The following is a 12,228-nucleotide window of genomic DNA, read 5'->3' as shown; positions in this document are numbered from 1 at the left end:
GCTGTAGCAAATATCTGAAACAAACAAGAAAAAATAAACACAGCACTTCACCACTTGCAAAGCAAAAGTCAAAATTTTTCTATTTCAGAAGTTCACCAAGCTCTCAGGCCTCTTAAACAACAACAACAAACAATACATGAGATTTTTGCACAGAAAATATTGCAGAACAAAAGTACTTTCTGTTCCTTTCATTCTGAATAAGTGAGTCTAGCAAAATAAAAATAAAAAAGATATGAGGAAATTATGAAGTTTCTTCTCACCCGAAAAAAGAAGTTCAGCTAACAGCAGACAGAATGATATTTATATCATTTCCAAGTATATAGAATGCCTTAGGACGGGCAAGAGACAATTAGTGGTGCTTCATTTGGAGACTGCTGATTCCAGACATCTCCACACAACTGTCCTACAGTACCTCAAATGCAATATGCCCAAATCAATTCTCTCATCCCCTATTTTTTATTTATTTATTTATTATTATTATTATTATTATTATTATTATTGAGACAGAGTCTTGCTCTTATCACTCAGGCTGGAGTACAATGGTGTGATCTCGGCTCACTGCAACTTCTGCCTCCCAGGTTCAAATGATTCTCCTGCCTCAGCCTCCCAAGTAGCTGGAATTATAGGCATGCCCCACCATGCCCAGCTAATTTTGTATTATTAGTAGAGTCGGGGTGTTTCCATGTTGGTCAGGCTGGTTTCGCCATGTTGGCCAGGCTGGCCACTCCTGACCTCAGGTGGTCCACCCACTTCAGCCTCCCAAAGTGCTGGGATTACAGGTGTGAGCCACCGCCCCGGCCTCTTCCCCTATTTTTTTACTCCTAAACAAACAATGCAAACCATCACCATCACGTGCTTTCTTCTCCTTCTCTAAATTAATCTTCTATATTCTGTGTTTAGAACCCAGTCTTTAGAGTCCAACTGGTATGGGTTCACTTTCCACTTCAAAATCACTAATTGTGTGACCTTGAACAAGTTACTACACCTCTTAGATTCCTCATCCAAAAAATGGAGATAATACCACAGCCTTGTGAGGTATTGGAAGAGTGAATGAAATTGGTATATGAGGTACTGAGTGTGGCACATGGGCACAGCTCAACAAATGGTAGCCAGAAGTCCGATGCAGAAACTTCAGAACTGCCTTGGACTTCTCCTCCTGCCTCAGCTTTCACATACAAATCTGCAGGTTTGGCCTCGGAAATATCTGTGCCATACAACTGCCACTTTCTCCTCCCCTGTCACTGCTTTAGTTCCAGCACCTGTGACCTCTTACCAGGACAACTGCAATAAGCCACCTTTTTTTCTCCTTTTGTTTGAGATGGAGTCGTGCTCTGTCGCCCACCCGGTTCAAGTGGTTCTCCTGACTCAGCCTCGCCAGTAGCTGGGATTATAACCCACCACCACGCCCAGCTAATTTTTTTTTTTTTTTTTTTTTTGAGACGGAGTCTCGCTCTGTTGCCCAGGCTGGAGTACAGTGGCACGATCTCTGCTCACTGCAAGCTTTGCCTCCCGGGTTCACACCATTCTCCCACCTCAGCCTCCTGAGTAGCTGGGACTGCAGGCGCCTGCCACCACGCCCAGCTAATTTTTGTATTTTTTAGTAGAGATGCAGTTTCACCATGTTAGCCAGGGTGGTCTCAGTCTCCTGACCTCATGATCCACCCGCCTCAGCCTCCCAAAGTGCTGGGATTACAGGCGTGAGCCACCATGCCAGTCTAATTTTTGTATTTTTAGTAGAGGCTGGGTTTCCCCATGTTGGCCAGGCTGGTCTTGAACTCCTGACCTCAAGTGATTCACCTGCCTTGGCCTCCCAAAGTGCTGGGATTACAGGCCTGAACCACCATGCTCAGCCATAATAAGCCACTTTGGTAGTCTTCCCAACTCGTCCTCTTCTGATGCATTCTCAATACCACTGTCTTTCTAAGCCACATACCTCATTATTCGCTCCTGTGCTTAATATATTTGTCATGGGCTCCACATCATGAGTATAGTGTTCTATAATGAATCCCTCCTGCCGTTTCAGTTTCATCTTCTTCCAGACCTCATCTCTTTGCTTACTGCCCCCATTCTGTAGACAGCCCTCTGTGCTATAGACATACTCCTCTATTAGCTGTTTTCTAACCACACAATACTGTCTCATGCCCGTACATATTTTCACACATTGTTTCTTTACCTGGAATACTCTTCTGTCATGATTTTCTCTTTTTCTGAATAAATCTTACTATTTTTAAAGTCCAGATTAAATAGTGCCTCCTCTAGAAAGCTTCCCTAACAACCCTCTCCCTACCCTCAACCAATGAAGCTGACATCACCTTCTCATCATTTTATAGAACTTTTCAATATTGCTTTGTAACTTTTCATTTGTGTTTCTGCCTCTCCCACAAATCTGTATATTTAACACAGAGTATGGCTAGCATGTAGTATGCACTCAACAAATAATGTTTGGCCAGACATGGTGGTGCACACCTATAATTCCAGCTCTTTGGGAGGCCAAGGCAGGTGGATCACCTGAGGTCAGGAGTTCAAGACCAGCCTGGGCAACGTGGCAAAACCCCTGCTCTACAAAAATATGAAAGTTAGCCAGGCACGGTTGCATGTGCCTGTAATCCCAGCTACTCGGGAGGTTGAGGCAGGAGAATCACTTGAACCCGGGAGGTGGAGGTTGCAGTGAGCCGAGATTGCACCACTGCACTCCAGCCTGGGCAACAGAGTGAGACTCTGTCTCTAAATACATACATACATACATACATACATACATACATACATACATAACGTTTAATGAATTAATGCAAAGGAAAGGAAATGAGACCCAGGATCAAGAAAATAAGATTTACAAGCTAAAGTACTTACCGTAAATGATGGTTATTAATGTTTACCTTTTTGAACCATTTCTTCAACACTACTATAAAGAAGGGCAAGAACTAATAATTGTTGTAAATGACTTCTAAAGAGGATGAAATGTAATTAGGGAAGTCTTACTTTTAAAACTATAGGCTTTATATCATTGCTACTTTTTCTTAATTTTGTTTCAACATTTAAGATTACACATAGGGAAAAATTGGTAGTGTTTCATATACTAACTATATGTGTCTTAGAAGTGGCCTATCCTAAATAAGAAGATATCTGGCTGAAACTTCTTTTATTTTAACACTCTCAACAGAATCGTGCAGAAAGTTAATTCCCCCAAAGAATTAGAATGATGATATTATGTGAAGAATAAAACTTACAAATGATACATCAGCTTATCTGTAAGAAAAAAATTTGGGGCCAAATAGCAGATTGCCAATGGAAAAAAAGTATTTAAGAGCCTAAATGGTTTCTACTGACAGTTAAAATACTACAGACAGGGCTGCATGTTTCAGGAGCTTAAGGATAAAATTTGACCTTTAGGGGTAATGAGGAAATCCTTAAAACTGAACCTATTTAGAGTTGCCAAGAAAAGCAAAACTAGGACTTAAAGGCCTAAGAAATATTTTATTTCATATTAAAACAATCTGAAGTTCACACATGCAACTGATTCAGCCACAATAAAATTTTTGACCTCAGTTACACTTTACATGTTCTATAGAGGGTGCAGGACAAGAATTTGGCATCTGTCTTTAAGTATCATAGATGTGGACCCTGATTCAGAATGAATTGAACATCATGTCTTAAGGTGATCTGTTTTGCTTTAAATGATTTTAATGGCACATTAAAATCTATGGAAAGAAAAGATGACAGGCTCCAAGATATGTGTGATCCTTCTCAGATGAGAAATGCCTTCTATATTTCTTATTAGGAAACCAAAAAGCCGACCAAAATTCTCTGGAAGATCATACCAGTGCTTCATCATTTCCAAATCAACCTGCATTCTTCACTGATGGCACAAAACTTTGTTTTCATGTAGTTATCTCTGCTCTAGCATCTCTATATTTAAGCAGAAAAAAGTGGGACCATTATGGTCTTTTTAAAAATTTTATGTTCTATATATAACTCACTTGTCCTATTATGTCAAAATATAAAACAACATGAAAAGCCATGTGAAGAGGTATTTTTTAAAGATGGGAGATGAGGCAGAAAGATTCCACATATGCCTTCTAGTTTCTTCAGAAAAAAACTATTTCCTCTCAACAGGCACTTTGTTAGCAATTAAACATCTTTGAGAGTTCTCATCACCACAACATAACATCATCACCACCAATTAAGGAGAAACAGCAGAGGTATTGGGGCAGAATTAAATAGGAATAAGACATTCCCACAAAATATGCTCAAGAATCTCCAATGCATCTGGGTTTAGAAGAGGTTGTGCAAACAGTGTTTAAATCCAGAAGTTTCTTTAAAGTTGTTGGTTTAGAAGTACATGTTTTTGGCCAAGGGAAATACAACTGAATTGCAGATATTTGTTAAAGAACTCTTTGAAAAACTTCTGTGTTTTTTGTGTCTTGAATACAGGAGAAGAAAAGCAGCATTAACATTTGTTGAGAATTTTTTATAGGTTGAACACCACACTAAGTGTATTTATACATTGTATCATTTAATTATCATAACTATCCTCTGAAGTAAATATTACTATGTAGATTTTGAAGATGAGAAATGTTGGCCCCGAGAATTTAGAAATCGACCCCCCTCTCTCCATCTCCATTGCCACCTCATTTGTCCAAGCCACCATCTTCTCTAGACAGGACAACTGAAATTGCCTCCTACCTGGTCTCCCTTCTTTTACTCTTGTACCCTGCATAATTCCCCAGATTAAAAATACATAAATAAGGCCGGGCAAGGTGGTTCACGCCTGTAATCCCAGCACTTTGGGAGGCCGAGGCGGGTGGATTACTTGAGGTCAGGAGTTCAAGACCAGCCTGGCCAACATAGTGAAACCATGTCTCTACAAAAATACAAAAGATTAGCCAGGCCTAGTGGCCCATGCCTGTAATCCCAGTTACTCAGGAAGCTGAGGCAGGAGAATCACTTGAATCCAAGAGGCAGAGGTTGCAGTGAGCTGAGATTGTGCCACTGCACTCCAGCCTGGGCAACAGAGCAAGACTCTGTCTCAAAAAAAAAAAAAAAATCAGACCATATCCATTCTGTGCTTTAAATCATCTGCATCTCAATGTACTTCAAATAAAACTCAAGCTCTGCATTCGCCGACAAGGCCTGCCATGATCTGACCCTAGAAAAACATCCCAATCCCATCTCCTGTCACTCAACCAGTCTGACTCCCCTTCCTTCTATTCTCACACAGGCCACATTCCTGCCTGCCCCAGGGTCATTGCACATACTGTTCCCTCTGCCTAAAATCTTTTCCTGAGAGAGTTGTAATAAGGCACCACATGATGAATTGCCAATATAGCCATGTGGACATATTCAGAGGGATCACTGGGAAATGGCATGGCTTTAAGGAAACACAAGAGGAGAAGAATTGAGCTGGATGTATAGAGAGGACTGGGGTAAGAGGTGAAGGTGAGAACTCACAGGGAAAGAGAAAAGGAGTGGGCAAAGTCAGAGACAGAAAGATATGTTCAGGACTTGGGTGAGGGCTGTTTAACTGGAGCAGAATTTTATCATTAGAAGGGTGAGGCTTTGGCTACTGTATTAGTTTTCATTTTTTTAATTTTTAATTTTTTAATAGAGACAAGTTCTCACTATATTGCCCTGACTGATTTCAAACTCCTGAGCTCAAGTGATCTGCCTGCCTCGACCTCCCAAAGTGCTAGAATTGCAGGCGTGAACCACTGCACCCGGCCTACCACTGTATTAGTTTTCATTTGCTGCTGTAATAAATTACCACAAACTCAGTGGCTCAAAACAATACAAATATCAACTATCTACTGAGGGATAGACTTAGGGGTCTTTAAGATCTATTCCAATGATTAGATGTCACCTCTAAAATATGCTCTGCACTATTGTACAGTTCTGGAGGCCGAGAATCCAAAATGGTACAGGACTAAAGTCAAGGCAGCAGCCTACGAAGTTGCATTCCTTCTGGGGGTGCTATGGCAGAATCTCTTCTTGTCTTCTCCAGCTTCTAGGGTCTACTTGCATTCCTTGGCTTGTGGCTGCATCACTCTGACTCCTGCCTCCACCATCACATCTTCTTTTCTGACTCTGACCCTCCTTCCTCCTTTTATAAGGATTATTGTGATTAGATTGGGCCCACCTAGATAATGCAGGATAAACTCCCATCTCAAGAACCTCAATTTAATCCCACCTGCAAAGTCCCTTTTGACATGTGAGGAAACATATTCACAGCTTCTGAAGATCAGGACATGGACATTATTCTGGCTGCTACAGCTCTCTTGGAGAGTACTTGAATACAATATCCCAGAGCTTCACCTCCTGCCCACCAGACAGCAGGCCTACATCCACTAACCCTCAGTCCCCTATAGGAAAGTTCAAGCTAAGGTCAGGCCCAATCATCCCTGCCCGGGACCAGCAGTCAAGCAACTGGGAGAACAGGTGCCAACAGACTCTTACGCTTTCTTCCCGAAATGCTCTGGGATCAGATCATGCCTGCTGCTGTGTCCCTCGGCAGTCTTCACTTCTAAACGTTCCAGACCTAGCTAATCTGTCAGAGCATGCGCAATCCGTCCCTTTCAACTTAATATCACAGTTGTGAGCTCTTGCCCATAGGTGGTGCTATCCTCTACCTCCTGCCCGCTCATCCTGATTGTAGTCCTCCAAAGAGGTAGCAGCAAACTAAGCTTTGGCGGTGGGCTCCGGCAGACCTGATACCTTGCAGGGATCTGCTACTTGAGCAAGTCCCTTTATTTTACCTCTGTTTCCTCATTGCAAATTGCATATAGTAATAGTACCTGCTCCATATGGTGGTTATGAAGATTTTTAAAATAATGTATGTAGAAGATTTAGCTTAATGTCTGGCACAGAAAGCATTCAACAAATGTTCATTTTCCAAGCTAAACAAAAAAGATGAGTTTTTTGAAAAGCACTTATGAACATTGTAGGGGTTCACAATTACTTTCACCTACCTCTTTTGGGAAATCACCTAACATTCACTTTGTCTTTACAAAATTAAAACATAAAGCAGAAGCTAAATAAACCAGGAAAGAGAATGGTGTGTGTGTGTGTGTATACCCCATGCACAAGCATAGGTTAGGAGGAAAGGTTACTTTTCTTCTGTTTCTTACCAAAACATATGGATAGGTAGAAAGGTAAGGAGAGAAGGGAATAAACTACATAAGCAAACAATAAATGTGGAAGGATGTATGGAAGAGTCCCGGCTGGATGACCTCTTGGCAGGACTGTGATGTACCACACTCAAGTATCTGCTGAGGGACAGACTTAGAGGTCTTTAAGATCCACTCCAATGATTAAATGTCACTTTTTTTTTTTTTTTTTTTTTGAGACGAAGTCTCACTGTCGCCCAGGCTGGGGTGCAGTGGCACTATGTCGGCTCACTGCAAGCTTCGCCTCCTGGGTTCACGCCATTCTCCTGCCTCAGCCTCCCAAGTAGCTGGGACTACAGGCGCCCACCACCAAGCCTGGCTAATTTTTTATATTTTTAGTAGAGACGGGGTTTCACTGTGTTAGCCAAGATGGTCTCGATCTCCTGACCTCGTGATCTGCCCACCTCGGCCTCCCATAGTGCTGGGATTACAGGCGTGAGCCACAGTGCCCAGCCTAAAAGTCACTTCTTAATATATGCTCTGCAATTCCGCTTACCCTAATTCTACAAAAGCTGCCTAAGCCATCTATGAAATCCACAGTACCTCCACAGTTCATGATTTTTCTGACAGCAGTTGTGGTCAAAATTTGTCTGCTTCTTAAATAATCAGCCAATTGTCCTCCAATAGGTACAACGATTGTCATAACCATGTGTGGGACTGCTGACAAGAGACCCACCTGGAAGGGAAAGAAACAATAAGCAATTTGTCATTGCTTCTGAGAAAGGGGCCTCCCTAATTCCCTTGCCCACCTCCACTCCACAGTCCCCCTATCTACCACCACCAAATTTAAGCATCTAAGTATGTGGGATCTGGGAAGGCCTGAATTTCATAATAAATAAATGATGAATGAGTGAATGATTTTAGACTTATCTGTGTCCTCTACCAGATTGGAAGCTCCTTGAGGGTAGAGATGACTTTTCTTCATCACAGAGGGCATGGCACATGGGAGATAAAGAACTTGGCACCCAGTGAGCACTGATGACTGATGACAGCCACCATTTCACGACTATGCCAACTCTTCCATGGTCACTTCTGACAGTATCTATAGCTAGGCAGACATTTGTGCCTGCTCGGCTGCTGTTCTTTCCCTTGTAGGAAAGAGGTTTAATTATCTTATGATGACAGTTTATGATTCACTATCCACACCCTTCCTCCCTAAAACACAATTGGCTTGATGATAATGTCTAGGAGCACTGAAAGAGGTTCTTTCTTTTTTCCCTTTTTCTTTTTTCTTTTTAGACAGAGTCTTGCTCTGTTGCCCAGGCTGGAGTACAGTGGTGCAATCTCGCCTCACTGCAACCTCCGCCTCCTGGGTTCAAGTGATTCTCCTGTCTCAGCCTCCTGAGTAACTAGGATCATAGGCATGTGTCACCACACCCAGCTAATTTTTGTATTTTTAGTAGAGGCAGGGTTTCGCCATGTTGGTCAGGCTGGTCCTGACCTCAGGTGATCCGCCCGCCTTGGCCTCCTAAAATGCTGGGATTACAGGCATGAGCCACCATGCCTGGCAGAAAGAGGTTCTTTCTAACCCATTGCAAGCAATGATTGTTACTGCTATAGCCACCATTATGGAGAGGGAGTGTTTTGCAAAATGGGTGGTAAGATTCTTACTGTTACTCACTGAGTAGCTTATAGGAAGAAAAGAAAACCCACACCCTTAAATCTTTTTATCCTCACCTAATATGCCATCCTTGAGCTAGCTTCAAAAACACTTTAAGATTGGGTACAACATAAATCTTTAAAGCAGCTTAATACGACTCTGATCCTTGCTAAGAAGAAATTAAACAGCTATGCATACTATGCATAGAATGTATAACTTGTCTGACAGCCGGGCTATTAGGTGTCACAGAACTGTTATGAATTATGATCAGCAATTTAATTATTTTATCATACAAAGTTATTCTCTGTAGAATCAAAAGATTTAAAGTTCAAGAATATTTGGAGCATCTGTATGTTTACCTTACTTATTGCAAATCCAAAGACCTCTTCAAAATAAGCAGGCTGACTTATAAGGAGCAAATAAAAGGTCCAGCTTCTGCAAAATTTGCCACAATGATTGCATAAACCGGCAAAGATGTGAAAAATCTTTTCCACGGGGTACTAAATTTCTAGGGAGTAAAAATACCATGAGATCTTTTAGTAAAGATATTGACATTTTTTCTGTAAATAGGCAACACAATCACTCATGAAAAGAGGTAAGTCTTCATTTGACTTTTTATACTTACACTTAGACTAACCATGCTGGCCCCCTCGCCTATGCTTGTCTCTATGTAGGTCTTCTCCTCATTGGATATTGTTGGATGAGCTGCTGGGCACTCATAGGCCTGCAACAGCCAAAACATGTACCAAATAATCCCAAACATACCTGCAGTTAAAAAAGAAAAGGCTGGGTTATATGGTCTCATTTTCTTCCATTTCTAAATTTTTCAATTTTTACCATATATATTTTTTGCATGTAAAATGGGTAATGTGCCAATGTTGTAACAAGGTTTGAGGGACTCAAACATCTCACACATGCGTGTGAACACTCAATTATCACATTTATGAACTACAAAAGGATCTTTACAATATTTCCAAATGGCAGTATGTTCAGCTAGGGGAAAGTATTTTGTTGATGTTCCCCTTGTTGTTAACTGGTAAAGAAAGACAATGTTCTGCTTATTTTTTTTAGGTCAACTTTAAACATTAATCAAATCATAGATAAAGTATTCCATCTATATAATAAACTTGTTTTAGTAATCTCTATTTTGATGTAATGAACTCTGAGCCAAACCCATATGCAGTAAAATATCATCTCTATGAGTCACATGTGAACTTGTGAAGTCAAATCACTCACCATAAATATAAAAGACAGAGGACCATCCAATGTACTGCACCAACACCCCAGCCAGGGGCATGGCAACCACTGCCCCTGCATAGGAACCTGGAACAAGAAAAGATTGAGGGAATCTGACCAATCATCACACAAGCCTTTTCAGCTCATTTAGAATTCATGTGGTAAAGTCAAGAATGAATCCAACTGAGCAGGAGTCAGACTGTCTCCATGTAGAGAGACAGGCAAACTCCCAGTGCGCCTTAGAATGGGGCTTCCAAGAGAGGAAGGTCACCAGCATGCCCTTTAACTCCATCCAGGGACCACACAGGATTTAGACAAAGGTTGATCCAGCACCACAGTTTGGAATTACATGAGAGAATGGAATCAGAAGATGAAAAAAATCTAAGAGAAATTTTGAAAATTCAACCAGGCACAATATTGGATGCTAAAAAGAGCAAGCAAAGGAACATACAAAATTTGCTTAGGAAGACTGGAAGGATTCTCATCCAGATCTTTAAATGAGGGACATTAAATTATTTAAAAGATCATGATTTTTAAAGTCTTGATTAAAAAAAACAAAAAGGAGAGGGTTGCCAGGCACGGTGGCTCATGCCTGTAATCGTAACACTTTGGGAGGCTGAGGCGGGCAGATCACTTGAGGCCAGGAGTTCAAGACCAGCCTGGTCAACATAGCAAAACTCCATCTCTACTAAAAATACAAAAAATTAGCCTGGCATGGTGGCACATGCCTGTAATCCCAGCTACTTGGAAGGCTGAGGCATGGGAATCGCTTGAACCCGGGAGGCGGAGGTTGCAGTGAGCCAAGATCTCACCACTGCACTCCAGCCTGGGTGACACAGCGAGACAGTGTCTCAAGAAAAAAAAAAAAAAAAAAAAGGTGAGGGGTGAACAATTAAATTCCAGATGGCAAGAGGGCTGCTGTCTCCATTCAGCTCCTGAATAGGTATGTTTTTACATGTATTTGTTACTTTGTAAAACTTAAGCTTGCAAATGCTTACCTGTGTGTGAATGTTTATCTTGTCTAGACAAGAAAATTGTGACTAGAGGCAGTGACCTGACCTCTGCTATCCTCTGGACATCTGGTAGGGAAACATGAGCCCTGTGACCTCCCATTATTGGGAGTTATTAGCTGAAAGGAAAAGTTATTCTCTGAAACTCCCCCTGGGCTGTAAATGAAAAAACTGTTGCTTCAGAAAAAGTGAGTGGCGAAAGGAAATTCTGTATCCCAGAATTCGATGCTAAGGAAGATCTTTAGGAAATGGGAGGTTGGGGATCTTCCAGAGAAATAGATTAAATCCCATCTTTCCAAGGTGGGCCTGACCCTCGGTGAAAGGCCCAGTCTGAGATCTGGGATCTGAATATCTTGACACCCGAGGAAGTCAAGAGACTCATTTTTCTCAGAGATAAGATGGGAATGAAATATCCATCTCAAGGGGCTGTTTTGAGGTTCAAATAAACTATGTATGTGAAGATGCTTTGTAAGTTATAAAGGGTTACACAAATGCCAGCTATTACCTCTATTATCATGTACAGAATGACAACACACTAAAAAAACAAACAATCTCAGGGGTCCTCAAACCAATAAGGTGAGCACTCCAGGCATGTGTTGAGAATGGGCTGCAGGTCTGACTCTGCTGTGCATGGAGATAGGGTGGCCTTTGTCCCCAGGCCAAATATCCTGGGAGGTGGGGTGGGTGAGTCTGGTTTAGGTAATGCAAAAGAATACCTGGGGCAGAGGCAAGTAGAGAATAACCCCCACCAACTAAGATGCACTGAGTACTTTCTGGGCGCCTAGTATCATGCTAAGTATTCTGTACCCATGACTTTGTTTAACTCTCCTTCAACTTGACAAGGTAGGTACCAATATGACCCCCATTTTATAAGGAGAAAGCAGGCTGGGGGAGGGGAGGTGGATTGCCTGAGGTCGCACAGGTAGAAGAGATGACAAGTCACTGGACAGGGGCCCAGGTCTGTGGAACCCCAAAGCCCTTACTCTTATTTAATCATTCAATCATGCCTCCTTCACTCAAAATCACCTGATAATTCCCCTTACATAGTAAGAAGCATTCTTTCATTGGGGAAACTTTACAATGTGATATGGCTTGGCTCTGTGTTCCTACCCAAATCACATCTCAAATTGTAATTCCCACGTGTTGAGGGAAGAACCCAGTGGGAGGTGACTGGGTCATGGGGACAGATTTCCCCCATGCTGTTCTTATGACAGTGAGTGAG

General features: G+C 41.8%; 1 protein-coding gene across 1 annotated transcript in view; it reads right to left on the bottom strand.

Annotated features, from left to right (window-relative positions):
• SLC17A8 (solute carrier family 17 member 8) overlaps positions 1 to 12,228 on the bottom strand; it is a 67,458-nt gene that overhangs the window by 11,831 nt on the left and 43,399 nt on the right. The window contains 5 exon segments of the mRNA XM_017887246.1: positions 7,704 to 7,836; positions 9,120 to 9,205; positions 9,208 to 9,268; positions 9,386 to 9,525; positions 9,997 to 10,083. Coding sequence (XP_017742735.1) covers positions 7,704 to 7,836; positions 9,120 to 9,205; positions 9,208 to 9,268; positions 9,386 to 9,525; positions 9,997 to 10,083 — 507 coding nt within the window.

Source organism: Rhinopithecus bieti, unplaced genomic scaffold (genome assembly GCF_001698545.2).
Source record: "Rhinopithecus bieti isolate Rb0 unplaced genomic scaffold, ASM169854v2 scaffold_15133, whole genome shotgun sequence".
In the NCBI taxonomy this organism is placed as follows: domain Eukaryota; kingdom Metazoa; phylum Chordata; class Mammalia; order Primates; family Cercopithecidae; genus Rhinopithecus; species Rhinopithecus bieti.
This window is presented reverse-complemented; position numbering and strand designations above follow the sequence as displayed.